The sequence below is a fragment of the Mchenga conophoros genome, linkage group LG3, assembly GCF_057382185.1.
Source record: "Mchenga conophoros isolate Kocher_MC1m ecotype Shallow Benthic linkage group LG3, M_conophoros_male_GT1.1, whole genome shotgun sequence".
Classification (NCBI taxonomy): domain Eukaryota; kingdom Metazoa; phylum Chordata; class Actinopteri; order Cichliformes; family Cichlidae; genus Mchenga; species Mchenga conophoros.
Genome location: NC_140528.1, coordinates 22,542,106 through 22,561,201, shown reverse-complemented (window position 1 = coordinate 22,561,201; position 19,096 = coordinate 22,542,106). Strand labels below are relative to the sequence as shown.

General features: G+C 40.6%; 2 protein-coding genes across 2 annotated transcripts in view; both read left to right on the top strand.

The window, feature by feature from the left end:
- LOC146577711 (NACHT, LRR and PYD domains-containing protein 12-like) overlaps positions 1-11,444 on the top strand; it is a 179,747-nt gene extending 168,303 nt beyond the window's left edge. The window contains exons 9-12 of the mRNA XM_085267701.1: positions 1,952-2,128; positions 5,321-5,515; positions 8,705-8,878; positions 9,554-11,444. Coding sequence (XP_085123827.1) covers positions 1,952-2,128; positions 5,321-5,515; positions 8,705-8,878; positions 9,554-9,563 — 556 coding nt within the window. The 3' untranslated portion in view covers positions 9,564-11,444. The remainder of the gene's footprint in view (positions 1-1,951; positions 2,129-5,320; positions 5,516-8,704; positions 8,879-9,553) is intronic.
- A 5,095-nt stretch (positions 11,445-16,539) lies between these two features.
- Positions 16,540-17,136, top strand: LOC146577710 (stonustoxin subunit alpha-like; the record flags this gene model as incomplete). Its single annotated transcript, XM_085268428.1, has 1 exon — positions 16,540-17,136. A coding segment is annotated over one exon (597 nt), but the record flags the coding sequence as incomplete, so codon positions are not given.
- Between the last annotated feature and the right edge of the window lie 1,960 nt (positions 17,137-19,096).

The window sequence follows — 19,096 nt, the reverse complement described above, 5'->3', positions numbered from 1 at the left end:
TCTTCTTCTCCTCTTCCTCTTTCATTTGTAAAGCCACTTCTGCTGCTTTCATTCATTTGGAAGTCCTGTAGCTGAGTTTGGGAGAGACTAACAGCCTCGGCAGCAGAGGGGAGAAAGGCTGTAACACCACCACTTTACTCTGTTCTACCTGTCACATCATTTTATCAGGAAACAAATATGCTCATGTTTTTACTATGTTTGTCTTGAAGATGTAAGAAGATCACATGGTGCTTTTTATTATTGTGTTGGTTTGTTTGCTGTCTCTTGGATGGAGCCCAGCTGTGCGTGGCCCCTGGGCCTGTGGTCAGAGTGTGTGCTGGATAATCCGGCCCAGGATGAGGCCAAACTGACATGGGATGAAATGTCTGTCACATAATTGAGCTTAGTGTAGTTTCATTTCTGCACAATTTAAAAACAAACAAAACTTTGTTCTGTCTTTTCTATGTTATACTGTAGACTTTCTTTGATACTGTGTCCAAAAGGAGCAGCTTTTACTTTGAAGGGGAGCCGTCCCTGTTTCCTCTTCAGGTTGGATGATGGAAGCAAATTAGTAGCTGTGTCCCAAAACGTCGGCTGCATCCTCCAGAGGCTGCATTTGAAGGCCGATTACATCACAGCCAGGCGATGAAGGCTGTCCGTATTTGTCGACTCCTTCAAATGTGCCCGACAAATGCGTCCTTCATTTCCCCGAATTTGAAGGATTCGTCGGGTGTGTCCTTCGTGGCCCACCATATCCCAGAATTCATAGCGCGGCCCAGCCAAATTTCAGCTGCCAACAATGGCGGCTGCTACTAAGTTTTCAAATTACTCTTATTAATCTTTCTGGGTCACAAAATAAACTTTTAACATATTTTCAGGTGAGAAAGTAGCTGTGTAAACTTCAAATATCTGCTTGGTTTATCAAGACATCACATATTTGCAAAAGTGTGCCGACGTTTTCGGAGACGTCTGTTACCCACCCGCTCGCTAGCAAGCCGGGGGGTTCAATGGTCACTCCAGCCAGCGAGAGCAGCGGACACCCTGCTTCATCGTTTTCAGACCCCGCTCTTTCGCTACTCAGGTGAAACACGATATATAAGTCACTCGGAGAACTTAAAAATGTAATTGTTTGCCTTTTTTCTGTGTTTTATTTGTTCCGGAGTAAATCGGTTTGGCTGAGATCAAAGTTCCTCCAGGATTTTCACACAGCTGAATAAACGTTAAACAGGAAACTGATTAAACAGAAGTGTGAGACGGTCGAGAATTTACGCCAGTGTCCTGTTATATTTTAGATAGCAAGGAGCAGACGGCCGAGTTTATTAAACTCCACCGACACAGCGGTGACGCAAATCTGAAGGCTAGACCGTCCCATTTCACAGCCTCGCACTTCCAGCCTTTTCGGTCTTTGAAGGACCCGGCCCACGTAGACCGCGAATACCGGGTCCTCCGAAGGATGCAGCCGACGTTTTGGGACACAGCTAGTGTGTGATGTTCTTTCAGTGTTGCACTTTGTAGACGCTCCCTGAGCACTGGTCTCACAGCCAGCTGCACATAGAGACCAGTGTTGTTAGTCCAGGTCAGAAGATGACTTGTTGGAATGAAAATGAGCTTGTAGTTTGTCTGCTTTAATAATGTGACTGGAAAAAGGTGTTGGACTTCAAATATGTCCATTTCTTTCACACTTCACCTTTAAAAGTGAAGCCTTGTGGTTCCTGGAAGGAAAAACACGACTTTTTCAAGTCTTTGTCCTGTTTTTATGATAAATGTACGACTTTAATGTGAAACATTCAGAGTTTTTTCTCTTGTTGTGTTTGTTTGAAGCTGCTTCCTGTTGGCTTCAGCTGTTTGGAGTTTCCATTTTCTAAACTTCTACATTCTGAACCTTCTTCAGCTCTGAACAGATGATGAAACACTGAATGATTTCAAGCTCACACTTTGTCTAATAAACTTACATCTTTCATTCTTTATACAGATTGAGTCTCTGTGGTTTGTCAGAGATCAGCTGTGATTATCTGGCAGCAGCACTGAAGTCCAACCCCTCCCATCTGAGACAGCTGGACCTGAGCTGGAACAACAAGCTGCAGGATTCAGGAGTGAAGCATCTGTGTGGTTTCCTGGAGAGTCCAGGATGTGGACTTGAAACTCTGAGGTCAGTCAGCATGTTTTAGTTGTGCTGAGATGAATATGATGTGAAAGTTGTGCTGACACTAAACTGCAGACATCAGGCTGATATTATACTGATCCACACTGAGGATCTTCATGGTAAAGTCTGTTTTCTTCTTCTCTGGTTTAGTCCATTGACTGCAGCAGAACAATGTTCACATTTCAAACAGTGAGACTCAACGTATGGCCCGCGGCCCACACGCGGCCTGCCCACCTTTCCTGATTCAGAGAGAGGGGACCCTGATTAACTGTGTAGTGTTCTTCCTCACAGTTCTAAGTATCAGACACAACAATGAATAATCCACAGCTGACTGTCTTTAGCAGGTCAAAGGTCACGGCACACAGCAGGCAGTGGGAAATATTATAATTCTGATCATTTATCAGCACATATCCATATGTATAAAAACAAAGCTGACACTGTGAGACTTGATCAGAGGTGTGATCATCACAGCAGAGGCCTTTGTGTCAAAGTCACTGAGGATCAAACAGAAACACATGAAGCAGATTTTCCTGTTCTGGCTTTTTATAGCAGATAACCTTCAAAATATTCTGCAGTCCATCAAAAACTGAAGCAAACCATGAATCAACATGTGAACATGAGCTGATGCTGCTGAAGTGAAGCAAAGTTACAGAGGTTTGATTACAGACACAGCTGAGAGTTTGTAATCTGTCATCATTTTAAAAGGTTTACATTTCTTCAGTATATCCACATTTGCAGCTGCTACCTCAACCTCCACTTGTCCAACACAACTGCTGTCCACTGCCTCCATGACATTGTGATTTTGCTGTTGGTCTTCTGTCAGATCTTCATCAATCACTTCTGCACGGGGCACACCTTCAGACTCTGCAGCTGCATAACGAAAGCCTGTAAGATAAAATTAGACATAAGGTAAATGTACACCAATATTCCAATGACAGGTGTGTGATTCATCTGGAAGTTATGTGCGGATTAGTGTACAGTGATAGCAATTTAGTATGTTTTTAGAGGGGGGGGGGTTGTTTACCTCCGATGGGTGCTCTTTTTCGCTTCCGTTGCGTACGCCTTGCGTGCCGGTCCGAGTCTGATACAGGTATGTCGTCATGCCCCATGTGCAGTGTTGGTGCCCAGTCTGGATTTGTTACATCCATTTCATATGCTGGTTTGCCTGCAATAATGCCAAATCATAAGCTACTCAGTCGACATGATGTGGTTCTGCAGCATCACACATTAGCATGTTTTATCTCATTATCTATGACCTCAGCATGTTGAAAATAACACTAAAAGCCTTTCAAGAGTGATATGAATTAATTTAGAACTCACCGGAAAGAAAATGCCGTGAGCAAACCAACAAAAAGCTGGGGATTGCAGAGAACTCGATATCCGCTCGTCTCACCGCTGCAATCCAAGCCTGACGTCTTTGTTTAGTAATATCGGATACATGGGATCCCTCACGTTGCCTCCAGGATGGAAAACGATGAAAAGAGAGCCCGTTATCCAGCTTCTTGCCTTCACGATCGTGTGATCTAACGTTGCAACCGACAACACAACACGTACGATCCATAGCTGAAATGGTATCCTTTGGCTGGCCTACTGTCATGGCGGAAGGGGGCGTGGCCCATCTCCCGTGACATCACGCTCCAAAGCCCTATAGGTGGGAAAATGTACCATGTCGACCAATCAAAAATGATATGGAAACATGACATTTGGTTGTTTAGCAAAAGGGGGAAGTTTTAGGAGTGACCGGCAAGAGAGAGCGAGTGAGCGAAAGAGAGAGAGAGTTTTGATACGTGAGAGATTTGTGACGTTTACCGTGTTTGGTCTCAAGTTAGTTTGTTGTCTTGTGTATTTAGTGTGTAGCTGTTGTTTTGTTTTGTGTGTCAGTTCTACTAGTGATCGTCACAGTTGCTGCCTTAAAGCCAACAAAGGCAGATTGCAGTGTAAACGCTGAGTGACACACCTGCTGTCAGACCTGCAGGTTTATCCCTGTGCTGTTCTCATATGTGTTAGAGTGACACAAACTATTGTTTGACACCTGATTGTTCTGTAAATAGTTTGAAATGATTATATGAAAAACGTCTGAGGCTTGGCTGCATTTTTTGGTAAATAGTACCATATAACTTTGTTGTTTGCAAAACGTGTGCGTATTTTTAAAAATGTACAATCTCTATTTGCATTTCAAGTTATGAAGATGATTCGTTAAACATGTGTGTGGTTTTTACAGTCAAAATATCACTTTCTACTTGTATTTTAAATTTTGTCTGAATTTAGATAAATTGTGCTGATACAGTTGGTCAAAATGAGAAAATAACAGATTGGCAAGATAAACTGTTTTTAAAGGTAAAATATAGAGGCCACATCAAAAGTAGTCAAGAAGGGTTAAAGGCTAAAAGCAAAGTTGTCACCAAGTACTGTTTATATTTGTGTGTATTGCTGCAGCTTTTTTGAGTATTAATTTGGTGCCTTTGTGTGAAATAATGGTATTGTGAGTGATCCATATAGTCACAAAGAATAGCCACTTGTTTCTGTGCTACCAAAGTTCCCCGGCTTTCATTCAAAATGTGTTTATCGTCAGCACCTGCACATTAAACTACTTAAACATTATAAATGTCTTCAAGCTCACACTGAGGCCTGTGGGGTACTATCAGCCACTGAGACAGTACACACATTTATATGTGTTTGTATATGAATATTTCATACTTTAAGACTGCCTGTTTATTTAAGGGAGATGAACAAAATACATTGGAATTGTACAAAATAATATCATGGATGATAAATTAAATAGATTTTAAGTAGATGCTTGTGCATTCTTAAAGTCTTATATGTTGAACTGAACTATGTGATCTGTTCAAAGCCTTAATCTTAATTTGAAGTGAAATGTGCATTTTGAGTTTATACACTATGTATATAAGGCGACCGTTTCCTTTTGCAGTATTTTTGTGTGGTGTACTTTTCTATGTCTTAACAAAAGGGGAACAAAGGTGTTTAAGTTCACCTAGGATGATGTGTTTTAATTTTCACATGGTCTTGCTTGAATTTGACCCTGACAAAGGCGTATGAACTCTGTCAGCTGTTTGGAGTTTCCATTTTCTAAACTTCTACATTCTGAACCTTCTTCAGCTCTGAACAGATGATGAAACACTGAATGATTTCAAGCTCACACTTTGTCTAATAAACTTACATCTTTCATTCTTTATACAGATTGATGGACTGTGGTTTGTCAGAGATCAGCTGTGATTATCTGGCAGCAGCACTGAAGTCCAACCCCTCCCATCTGAGAGAGCTGGATCTGAGTAATGACTCCTGGTCTTTGATCAAGAACAAGCTGCAGGATTCAGGAGTGAAGCATCTGTGTGGTTTCCTGGAGAGTCCAGGATGTGGACTTGAAACTCTGGGGTCAGTCAGCATGTTTTAGTTGTGCTGAGATGAATATGATGTGAAAGTTGTGCTGACACTAAACTGCAGACATCAGGCTGATATTATACTGATCCACACTGAGGATCTTCATGGTAAAGTCTGTTTTCTTCTTCTCTGGTTTAGTCCATTGACTGCAGCAGAACAATGTTCACATTTCAAACAGTGAGACTCAACGTATGGCCCGCGGCCCACACGCGGCCTGCCCACCTTTCCTGATTCAGAGAGAGGGGACCCTGATTAACTGTGTAGTGTTCTTCCTCACAGTTCTAAGTATCAGACACAACAATGAATAATCCACAGCTGACTGTCTTTAGCAGGTCAAAGGTCACGGCACACAGCAGACAGTGGGAAATATTATAATTCTGATCATTTATCAGCACATATCCATATGTATAAAAACAAAGCTGACACTGTGAGACTTGATCAGAGGTGTGATCATCACAGCAGAGGCCTTTGTGTCAAAGTCACTGAGGATCAAACAGAAACACATGAAGCAGATTTTCCTGTTCTGGCTTTTTATAGCAGATAACCTTCAAAATATTCTGCAGTCCATCAAAAACTGAAGCAAACCATGAATCAACATGTGAACATGAGCTGATGCTGCTGAAGTGAAGCAAAGTTACAGAGGTTTGATTACAGACACAGCTGAGAGTTTGTAATCTGTCATCATTTTAAAAGGTTTACATTTCTTCAGTATATCCACATTTGCAGCTGGTACCTCAACCTCCACTTGTCCAACACAACTGCTGTCCACTGCCTCCATGACATTGTGATTTTGCTGTTGGTCTTCTGTCAGATCTTCATCAATCACTTCTGCACGGGGCACACCTTCAGACTCTGCAGCTGCATAACGAAAGCCTGTAAGATAAAATTAGACATAAGGTAAATGTACACCAATATTCCAATGACAGGTGTGTGATTCATCTGGAAGTTATGTGCGGATTAGTGTACAGTGATAGCAATTTAGTATGTTTTTAGAGGGGGGGGGGGTTGTTTACCTCCGATGGGTGCTCTTTTTCGCTTCCGTTGCGTACGCCTTGTGTGCCGGTCCGAGTCTGATACAGGTATGTCGTCATGCCCCATGTGCAGTGTTGGTGCCCAGTCTGGATTTGTTACATCCATTTCATATGCTGGTTTGCCTGCAATAATGCCAAATCATAAGCTACTCAGTCGACATGATGTGGTTCTGCAGCATCACACATTAGCATGTTTTATCTCATTATCTATGACCTCAGCACATTGAAAATAACACTAAAAGCCTTTCAAGAGTGATATGAATTAATTTAGAACTCACCGGAAAGAAAATGCCGTGAGCAAACCAACAAAAAGCTGGGGATTGCAGAGAACTCGATATCCGCTCGTCTCACCGCTGCAATCCAAGCCTGACGTCTTTGTTTAGTAATATCGGATACATGGGATCCCTCACGTTGCCTCCAGGATGGAAAACGATGAAAAGAGAGCCCGTTATCCAGCTTCTTGCCTTCACGATCGTGTGATCTAACGTTGCAACCGACAACACAACACGTACGATCCATAGCTGAAATGGTATCCTTTGGCTGGCCTACTGTCATGGCGGAAGGGGGCATGGCCCATCTCCCGTGACATCACGCTCCAAAGCCCTATAGGTGGGAAAATGTACCATGTCGACCAATCAAAAATGATATGGAAACATGACATTTGGTTGTTTAGCAAAAGGGGGAAGTTTTAGGAGTGACCGGCAAGAGAGAGCGAGTGAGCGAAAGAGAGAGAGAGTTTTGATACGTGAGAGATTTGTGACGTTTACCGTGTTTGGTCTCAAGTTAGTTTGTTGTCTTGTGTATTTAGTGTGTAGCTGTTGTTTTGTTTTGTGTGTCAGTTCTACTAGTGATTGTCACAGTTGCTGCCTTAAAGCCAACAAAGGCAGATTGCAGTGTAAACGCTGAGTGACACACCTGCTGTCAGACCTGCAGGTTTATCCCTGTGCTGTTCTCATATGTGTTAGAGTGACACAAACTATTGTTTGACACCTGATTGTTCTGTAAATAGTTTGAAATGATTATATGAAAAACGTCTGAGCCTTGGCTGCATTTTTTGGTAAATAGTACCATATAACTTTGTTGTTTGCAAAACGTGTGCGTATTTTTAAAAGTGTACAATCTCTATTTGCATTTCAAGTTATGAAGATGATTCGTTAAACATGTGTGTGGTTTTTACAGTCAAAATATCACTTTCTACTTGTATTTTAAATTTTGTCTGAATTTAGATAAATTGTGCTGATACAGTTGGTCAAAATGAGAAAATAACAGATTGGCAAGATAAACTGTTTTTAAAGGTAAAATATAGAGGCCACATCAAAAGTAGTCAAGAAGGGTTAAAGGCTAAAAGCAAAGTTGTCACCAAGTACTGTTTATATTTGTGTGTATTGCTGCAGCTTTTTTGAGTATTAATTTGGTGCCTTTGTGTGAAATAATGGTATTGTGAGTGATCCATATAGTCACAAAGAATAGCCACTTGTTTCTGTGCTACCAAAGTTCCCCGGCTTTCATTCAAAATGTGTTTATCGTCAGCACCTGCACATTAAACTACTTAAACATTATAAATGTCTTCAAGCTCACACTGAGGCCTGTGGGGTACTATCAGCCACTGAGACAGTACACACATTTATATGTCTTTGTATATGAATATTTCATACTTTAAGACTGCCTGTTTATTTAAGGGAGATGAACAAAATACATTGGAATTGTACAAAATAATATCATGGATGATAAATTAAATAGATTTTAAGTAGATGCTTGTGCATTCTTAAAGTCTTATATGTTGAACTGAACTATGTGATCTGTTCAAAGCCTTAATCTTAATTTGAAGTGAAATGTGCATTTTGAGTTTATACACTATGTATATAAGGCGACCGTTTCCTTTTGCAGTATTTTTGTGTGGTGTACTTTTCTATGTCTTAACAAAAGGGGAACAAAGGTGTTTAAGTTCACCTAGGATGATGTGTTTTAATTTTCACATGGTCTTGCTTGAATTTGACCCTGACAAAGGCGTATGAACTCTGTCAGCTGTTTGGAGTTTCCATTTTCTAAACTTCTACATTCTGAACCTTCTTCAGCTCTGAACAGATGATGAAACACTGAATGATTTCAAGCACTTTGTCTAATAAACTTACATCTTTCATTCTTTATACAGATTGAGGGGCTGTGGTTTGTCAGAGATCAGCTGTGATTATCTGGCAGCAGCACTGAAGTCCAACCCCTCCCATCTGAGAGAGCTGGACCTGAGCCGGAACAACCTGAAGTATCCAGATGTGAAGCAGCTGTCTGATCTTCAGCAGAGTCCAGACTACAGACTGGAGACTCTGCTGTAAGTAGAGTGATGGAGTGAGTGGGTGGTGCTGTCAGCAGTATTGTACTAAACACAGTCAGTATGAAACAAAGATCCAGTGTTTCCTGTAAAGCTGCAGCTTCTCAGTGAAGCTGTGAGAGGAGAATGGTGACAGGCTTCAGGATTGGACACAAACACTTCCTGTTTCTGACCTTTATGGTCACCATGGTAACGGCTGACACGCTCTGATCAAACGCTGTCAACAGCCAATCAGCTCTCTGAACAAAGCAGCACGCAGACCAATGACTGCATTCATTTCCAAGTTTAAAGCAGTGAAGAACACAGTCTGTAGGTGAGGAAGAATTTAGTGAGAGCAGATGTTTGGATGGAATTCCTCCAGTTAACAGCTGGAACCGTCCATCTGGATTGTTGGGCTTGTTGTTGGGGTTCCTACAGAGCTCAGAGTGGACACACCAAGGTTCTTCTAATGAATGAAAGTCCAAACTCAAACTAGGAGGGAAAAACATTTTCATCAACTTCAATAAAAATCCAAAGATTAGAAAAAGTGAAGCAACAATGAGTCCTAGTACAGTCCCAGCACTGAAGTCCCTGCTGCTCTTTATACTGGATGTGCTGCATCACTGACTGACAGCTGATGAAGAGTCTCTGGAAACACTCGTTTATCTCCTCTGCTCTTCCTTCTTCTCTCTGCAGGTGGAGCTGATGATGGTAAACAGGACGGTGTGTGTGCTGAGAGAGGAGGAGCTGTGTCCTGATGATCCAGAGAGGTTGAAGCAGCAGCAGCTTGTGTGTAGAGATGCTCTGACTGGGCCATGTTACTGGGAGGTGGAGAGGAGAGCTTCATCCAGCAGTGACTGACAGAGGAATGAGAAGAAGTGCAGATGACTGTCAGTGCTGCAGAGTGAACTGCTCTGAGAACAGCTCCACTGTCAGACACAATGTAGAGTCCAGCATCATCCCTGTGTGTCCCTCTGGATCTGACAGAGGATCATCAGTGTATCTGGACTGCTCTGCTGCTGCTCTGTCCTTCTACAGTCTCTGCACAGTCTCTGTCTGACTCTGGCTTCAGACCCTCCTGGATCAAACTCACCTGGAAAGACTTTCAAACATCACTCAATAGATTTGAATACAGAATATATTTGATATATACTGTAGATGTACTGTAGAGTTGCAGTTTGTCACTTGTAAATACAGTCTGTGAGCAGCTGTGAGCTGAAAGATCTTTCTAGAAACACGAAATGTTTTCACTCTTCTGTTGCTTTTTCATATATTTCCACAACATTAATATTGATCCCACCTGTCTCACCTGTTTCATGCTTTTATACATAATAACAGGACACGTGTGATCTGAGCGCTGCTGTGGTTGCTGTGCTGCACGTCTTCATTTAGATAACAGAGACATCTAGTGGTTCAGAGGGAGAACTGCAGGAGGTGGAGCTGTGTTTTAGCATGGAAAACTTTTTATCTTTTAGGCGCAGATACAAATATGACAAGTATCAGTGTGAGATACAAAAGGTCACATCAGTCAGCAGAGGGAACAGTGATCACACAGCAATGTAAGAATAGAAACATAACAGTGAATCTGGACATGTATACAGAGGGAAGCAAACAAACAGGATGTAACACTACATTAAAGCCACAAATGGGAAGAAAACAAAGCCAAAGGAAAATATATTTGATCTCAGGAATCCAAATCAGATGCTTTAGAGCAGGGGTCGGCAACCCTGGGCACGCGTGTCACAGCTGCCACGTGAAGGGTTAACTGATGGCACGACCATAGCTGGACTGGCCATCGGGCATACTGATGGTGATTTTTCATTTTTATGGGCCGATCATGTTTTTTTATTTTTTTGTAACGGTATAAACGATGAAAGATGGCGGATTGGCCGGATGCTGGTCGATGTGTAAAAATAAGTCAGTTGTTTGGTGGTGGCTATGGCGGAGCTTCCACAGAGGCAGCAGGTGGATGAGGGAAAGGGGAGGCAGGAGGAGCAGAGACCCGAGGCGGCCGCCGGTCCGAGTGTCAGGTGAACTGAACTTCAGGTAAGAAGTTATGACCTGCAGTCTGTCTGGGTCAGATATAAACCAAGTTTAGGTGGAGTTTATTTTCCTTGTGCTGACTTTTTACAGTCAGTTACAATAACTCATACTGTGTACTAGCTAGCATGACGGAGTTTCTATACAGCTGGGTGGTGCTATGATGTTACTGATAGTGAACTTTACAGTGGCTTGCAAAAGTATTCGGCCCCCTTGAACTTTCCCACATTTTGTCACATTACAGCACAAACATGAATCAGTTTTATTGGAATTCCACGTGAAAGACCAACACAAAGTGGAACGGAAATCATACATGATTCCAAACATTTTTTACAATAAATAACTGCAAAGTGGGGTGTGCGTAATTATTCTGTCATGGAAAAACACACTGCCATCAACTGTTTTGTTTTTGTCAAAATCACTGTAATATAATCACTGTACCTTTATATACACGTGACTTATATTAATGCTGCTGCCCTCTTGTGGCTAAAGTGTAATTATGTTCTTGTTATTAGGGAAAACATTTGAGAGTAACATGAAAAATGAGTCAGCACTTTGGCTTCAGCTTAAGAAATCCTCATTTTTATGTCATCAGTTATAGTTGCATGTATTTATTATCATAAGTTAACCTTTAATATTGATGTTTTAAATAGATTTTGAGTAAATTAGCAATTTTATGGTATTTTATGGTTGTATTAAATAAAGACATCACTAATGAATTAATTATTTCAGTAATTAATTTAAAAATGTACATAGTCAATTAAAGAAATATATTAATAATGAATTATCCATTAATTTCATTTAAAATGTTTCATTATTTGTTTATATACAATTCAAATTAGTTAATTACATATTTAATCAATTATTGGTTTGTTTTCGATTTTAATTATTTTACTGACACATTTAATGAATTATTTAATGATGTATTTATTTAATTCACGTTGCTACTCCTGGCCCTGCATCGCTGTTCATAAATACATTTTATTTGTCAGCTTCACCCATCAAAGTCAGGGGGCGGGGTTAATGCTGATCAAGTCAAAACCATTGCTTTGGTCTGGTGGGCGTTCTTTTAGTGGGCTTTTCTGTCACGGCCTGCGTGGCAGACTATGATGAGGGGAAGGACGACCCCAATGCTGGACTCTTTGATGAGGTCAGTGCGTTTATTTACAGTGATGCTAAATAATCCAAACAACAATAAATCCCCAGTGCGTTCCCGACTCTGACATGTCCTCTTGTCAGTGTTAGTGTTCTTTGTCTCCGCTCCTCAGTGTCTGAGCACCCCGTGCTCGCTGCCCTCTCGTCTCCACACTCCTCCTGGGGAATAACAAAGAGGCAGCCGTCAGCAACGCCACAATGCAGCAGACTAACCTTAACTAACTCGCCAAGAGACTAACGTGAAGTTACGCAATGATCCAGCATCGGAGAGAGCTCCACCACACTCCTAAGTAGCTCCTCTGACGAGGCTTGATCAGCTGCAGGTGTGAGTAATTCTCCTCCGCAGGTGTGGGCAGGCTCCTGGCTGACACACCCACACACACACCTAGATACACAAACATGGAAACAGGAGACAGCAGCACCAAAAACACACATGTCCATAACTTCTTACAGGCCCTGGGTCACCCAGACCCCGGTCCCATGACAATTCCTCAAAACTAAGTAGGCCTACACACCAGGGTTTGGACATGTGTGGACCCAAACTATACTTTAACTTTACCCTTTTTTGTGTGTCACCAAATACACTTTAATATCTTCTAGACAAGAATGTAGTGGCACAATCTTTAACCTCCTAAGACCCAAACTCCTCCGTGGCATTCATTTTTAATTTCTCTTTGATATTTGGGCTGATTGGGACCTGATGAATGTAAAAACAAAGAATTACCACATTTTTTGTTTCTGAGAAAAATGAGAGCCACATATGAGGATATTTGTCTAAAATTTTGATAGCACAGTGGCAGTATAACATCCTTGTGAGTGGATATCAGGCCCTTGTAGAGCAAAATGTAGTATTTTGGTCTAAACAACCCAAATTGTGATGTCCACATATGTGGACGCCAGGTCCTAGGAGGTTAAATATCTGCTCACTTTGTCAAAATGAACCTAATCATCTCTGATGAATTCAGTGATGTCTGCCAGCTCACCTTGCAAGTGGTCGAGCTTATACCGCCGACAACGCGGCCACAACTTGTAAACCCCCTGCTGACTATCAGCTCTGGAGTTATTTGTTTATGTTAGTTTCAACTGTTCCTGCAAAAAGTAAGCACGTGTTACTGATAAAAAGTCCAATAGAAGCAAAGTCTAAACTTTGAAAACAAAAACCTGTCTGATTAAGATCTGATCTTTGGGGGGTTTCAATAAGCAGTGTGACCCGTGTATATGCATCAGGGGTGGTTTTGATTATCGATTTATCGATTAAAATCGATTCTGGCTTGGATAACGTGAAATCGATTCATTAAAACCCTGAATCGATTTTTTAATATAAATTTATTTTGGCCAAAACGCCAGAATCTCAGGTTAAACCTCCCAAAGTTTCAACAACCACCAAACAGCTAAAACAGTAAATGAGAGCAGGAACACGGATTCTGCACAAAGACGTAAACACAAAGCGCGGAGCCGCCGACACATCAGAATCAGTGAGATGTGACTTTCTCACCTGACTGCACGGACACGAGCTGAAAGCCGACAGCTCGCTGATTCTGATGTTGCGGCGGCTCTGCGCTTTGTGTTTACGCCCTTTTTGAGCTGATTCTGAAGCTACAGGTTTGATGTCTCTCCAAACAATATTGAGTAAACCAGCAGCAAAAGAAGCTCCAAACTACGCTTCACATAAACATCGTCATGAATTCCCTCTGATTGTTTTGCTGCCACCAGGATAAAATCACACTTCATGCACAGCTCTCTCTCTCTCTCTCTCTCTCTCTCTCTCTCTGTACTTCAAGAACAGTTTCCTGTTTTCTGCATTATTCGCTTGCTTGTTATGCACAAGTCTACCGTTCTTACAGCCTGTCGGCCGCTGTTTTTTTTTCTTTTACTTACTTCTGAAAACAAAGCCTCGTTTCTGCCGTTCAATACTGAACAAATTTAAACTTTTTAAAATGATGCAAAATTGCAAAACGCTCAGCTGTGTCTGTAATCAAACCTCTGTAACTTTGCTCTGCTTCACGTCAGCAGCATCAGGTAATGTTCATATGTTCATTAATGGTTTTCTTTTGTTTTTGATGTACTGCAGAATATTTGTATAAAATCCCAGGCCAGGAAAACCTTCATGTTTTTCTGTTTGATCCTCAGCTACTTTGACACAAAGGCCTCTGCTGTGACGCTCACACCTTTGATAAAGTCTGGCAAGTGTCAGATTTATTTTATAGATATAAAAATATAGAAATGTACTGATGCATGTAGTAACTGTTAGCTTTAACTGTACAAGGCTTGTTAGACATAATGAAACACATCGTGCAGATTTCTGGATGTTAGACTATAATTTTTATAATGATTATTAATCTTGAGTCTAAAAAGTCAGTCAAGTATATCCAGGATATCTTTCTGTTAACTGGATTCACTGACCCTAACACTGGGACCAGGATAAGCGGTCGCATGAAGCTGGTTATCAGCTGACAATCTTATGATTTAATTAATTTAATTAAGTTATTTAATTTTTCTAATTTTTCCTCCACATTTCCCCTGAAATGAAGGGATTGTGTTGAACATGCTTTAGTTCCTCACATTTTTCTGCATCTCTTTGTTCAACCCCCTGAATTAAAGCTGAAAGTCTGCACTTCAAACACATCTGAGTTGTTGCATTTAAAATTGATTTTAGTGTATGTACAGAACCAAAATCAGAAACTAAGTTCTCTCTGTCCAGATATTTATGGACCTAACTGTATAATCTATACAGCACGTAAAAAATGCTGTAAATAAAGAAGTCTGTGAAAATGTGGCACTTAAGGTCAATTTAAACTGAAGTGATATAATCTTCTCCCCACAGTTTGAGTTTGTATTGTCTCAGCTGCAGACAGACTATGATATTAATATTATTAGTTATTAATATTATTAGTTATAAAGGACACCTTCCTGCCTTTAGTCTTATTCATGATGATTATTAGTCGTCTTCTAATGTCCACAAGTCTGTATGATGTGTTTCATAGGTTCTAACAAGCCTTTTAAACTTAAGTTACTGCATTGCTGCTTATTGAACAAAACAAAAACAACCAAAAGACCACACATCTGATTTTATTTTTATTTTAATAGACTTCCAAAGATTATACCAGATAACTGGCCTCAGAATATAATTGAATAAACATTTTTGAAAACGATAACCTAATCCTGTCTTGACAGGCTGAGCTCTTCAGTATCCACCAACAGCATCGTCATGCTGAGTCAGACGTTTCTGCTCCTGCTGGAAATACTCTTCCTCTTTCCACATTGTACCAAATGTTTTTAAATGTTAGTTTCAATTTAAAATTAAAGATTAAAAAAGTGTAACACATATAAACATCAGATAATTAAGACAAGCGAATGGTTCAGTTCCACATGTGCTCCGCTGACACATTAAACTTCAGTAAAATGATGCAGTTATGAAACAACTTTAATCTAAAACAAACTGATTTGCTCAGGAGCAAAAACAGTGAAGTCAGTGACTGTAAGTGAGTGAGCTGTGCTGGTGACTGGATATCAGATTTCCAGTCATTAGAGCAGATAAGTGGCAGAACTATATTACTGATTTAATTTAAATGCAAATAGCCCAAATCCTGATTAAAGCATCAGGTTCACTTATAAAGTATTCTGTAGTTATCTTAGTGTCCATCGCCCTTCCCAACATGGGAATAAAGCAGCTGTGAGAGAATTAAACATGAATGAATCAATGGTACGGAAGTGGAGGAAGCAAGAAGAATGAGCTGAGTAAAGTTTGACTCATGCGACATTTTTGTTTCGCTTAATGCGCCTTATAATCCAGTGAGCCTCATGGTCTGTAAAATATGGTGCATTTGCAAATTATGTGCACAATATTGGAACTAAATTATTTTATATTGACAAACAGCGGCCCGCATTAAATTGTGACTGTCACCAGGTAATGTGGGCATGTTTCCTGAATAAGCAGCAGGTGTTAAACAGCTGACAGGTGAACAGGATGCATGCAGGTAAACTCGAGGGCCCTTCGAGCTGATCGGTGGTGTCGTGAGGAGAATTTCAGCTCATTATTCATGTTACAGAAACACAGAGGTACGAGACCAGGCAGAAGACTTTCTGATTATTTGTTTTTAGTTAAAATAATTCCATTGTTGTCTAGTGATGGTGTGGTAAAGCTCTGTGAATGTGTCCAATTTTTCCGGCTTTGTTGCTTCGCCCAAAGGCAGATCACACAAAGTTTAACTGCTTATTATGAAGAACTGACATCTGCTGGTCATTTAATGTTCAGCAGCACTGCTGTGAGAATACCTGTAGGACACATACCAGTGGATATGTGAGCACATGCACAGCTGCAGGGCTAGAAGGGCCCAAATGAATTAAATAAATAGATTCTTAAATAATTAATTAAATGTGTTATTAATTGATTAATTACATTTATTTAAAAATCATTAAATTTTCAATTAATTTATTGTAAATGTTGGAAATGAAATTATTTGGCATTAAATCAATGATGTATATATTTAATAAGTATTTTGAACTTAGATTCCTGTCAACTCACAATCGACACAAACACAGTGAACACAAAGCTCCAGCTGTCTGACTACAAGAGGAAGGTGACACATGTGGAGGAGCTTCAGTCACATCCTGATCATCCAGACAGATTTGATGTTTGTGAACAGCTGCTGTGTAGAGATGGTCTGACTGGTCGCTGTTACTGGGAGGTTGAGTGGACGAGGAGGGCTCGGATATCAGTGAGTTACAGAGGAATCAAAAGGAAAGGAAGGAGTGATGAGTGTGTGTTTGGTGGAAATGATCAGTCCTGGAGTCTTTGCTGCTCTGATCATTATTCCTCTGTGTGGCACAATAACAGAGAAACACCCATCTCCTCCTCCTCCTCCTCCTCCTCCGTCTCTAACAGAGTAGCAGTGTGTGTGGACTGTCCTGCTGGCACTCTGTCCTTCTACAGAGTCTCCTCTGACTCTCTGATCCACCTCCACACCACATTCACTGAACCTCTTTATCCTGGATTTGGGTTCTGGGATCCATCGACTGGTTTCATGAAGGGTATTTCAGACTTTTTTGGCACACTTAGGTATGAATTGACTCTTTGTAGTTAGTCTTACCTGTTAGAGAAACAGTTCAGTCTGTTCATGTCTGTGTCTTTCACTCAGAAACACATGATGAGATTCATGGATTCAGTCAGTTGATGTTTTAAACTAAATGATTCACAAATTATTATTCAACACAAGTTTGGTGAGCAGCAGGGCTCATCCTGCTTTTTGTTTTTGTGCATTATAATGATGAAATAACTTCGTCATGTCTGTGGTGGCCTTTGGAGAATTAAACCATCCTTTAGAAACTAGATATAAATGTCATATTTTCCAACATTGATATTTTTCTGTGTTTCAGACGACAATGAAAAGATAAAGAACAGTCTGTAAATCACAAGTTATCAATTCAAATGATTATTAAAGCCACAAGAGAAGCTTCCTGTTATTTGTACCACTCACCTGGTCATGTGATCCAGCTGTGCAGCCAATCATAACTGCCATCACTTTCTACTTTGATATTTCCATGGTGAATGGACTGATTCTTGTTTAACACGTTCATACTCTGATGGATGCATCGGAGAGGGTTAGTGTCTTGCTCAAGGACACTTTGCGTGCCAGCTGGAGCAGTCAGGGATTGAACCACCAACCTTCTGATCATTAGATGCCTTGCTCTGTCTCCTGAGCTACAGCCATCATCAAAGCTCTTTCTTAAATCCTCTCTGAGAGGAGCTCAAACACGAGGAAGAGACGAAAGTGAGGGAAGAGAGTGGACTCATTAGTAAAATGAAAAACAGCCAGCGTTGATGTTTAAGACAAGTGAGGTAACAGAAACACTATATATAGCAGCGGTCACCATGGCAACATCAATGTCGGTTGCTACGTATTGTACTGATCCTGATCTGTGAGCCTCATATCAGGATATGCTGTTGTTTGTATTTGTTTGCATTGTTACCATTTTTGTGTCTTTTTTAACAAACTACTTTTATCTTGCCGTCGTTTGTCAGAGAGTCAAACTACATTTGGTTCATCTTTCTACAATAAAAACATTTCTTCATCTTAATTATTGTATGTGCAGAGTTGTAGTTACTCACAGTGACCACTGGAGGCAGGTGATCCTGATAGTTTCCCTGGAACCGTCCAGTTCATCCACATGAATGAAGCTGTTGGTGATTAACGCTCATCTGTACAACTTTAACAACAATATCAAACATTTAATCGCTCTGCAAACAGCTTGTCTGATGTATAAACTGTGTCTTAAAGGATCAAAGTAAATGTCACATTGAAAGCAGATTTCACTGTAATGTCCTCTGTTTGAAATATTCCAAATATAATCTGGCTTGGTAATGATTTACTCATATATTGTCCACGCAGACTAAAGCAGTAGGAGATGAGATTGAAAACAATTAGAAGAATCTTTACTCTTTAATGTCACAAATTCCTCTTTGTATGTAACATAACAACATACATGATACAGCTGCAGCAACTGAGGCGAGGAGAGAGGCAGCAACAAGAAAACTGGAAGAAGGAGACCAACAACACCACCTGTGGAAATCTTTCCCCAATCAAGCGTCATCATATCAGCATTTCATCAAAAGCACACATCACCACACACACATTCAGAGGCAGTCTACAGGAGCAGAGCTGCAGCTATTCAGCAAATGTCTCCCTGCAATCCTCACTGCAACACCTACATGTGAAAATGAAACCACCTCTACTGTTCACACATGAAACGTCGTGTGAAGAACCAGTTTTCCTCAGATCTCTGTTTTAGTAACTCTGAAGTCTGAACTTTGGATTTTTGCATCCTGTTTGTACTGATAACTGTCAGTGGATGATTTTGATCCCAAAGGAATCTTTAACACACATGTAGTGATGGGACGTGTTACTGAAACAATGGTTAGGAAACAGAAATCGCCTGAGAATCTGCTCATGTTTAAGATTTCTTCTTTACAAACATTTTCTATGGCTGTTCCCAGTATGACCAGTGATACAAAGCATGGAAAATGGGGATTAGTTCATTCAGACA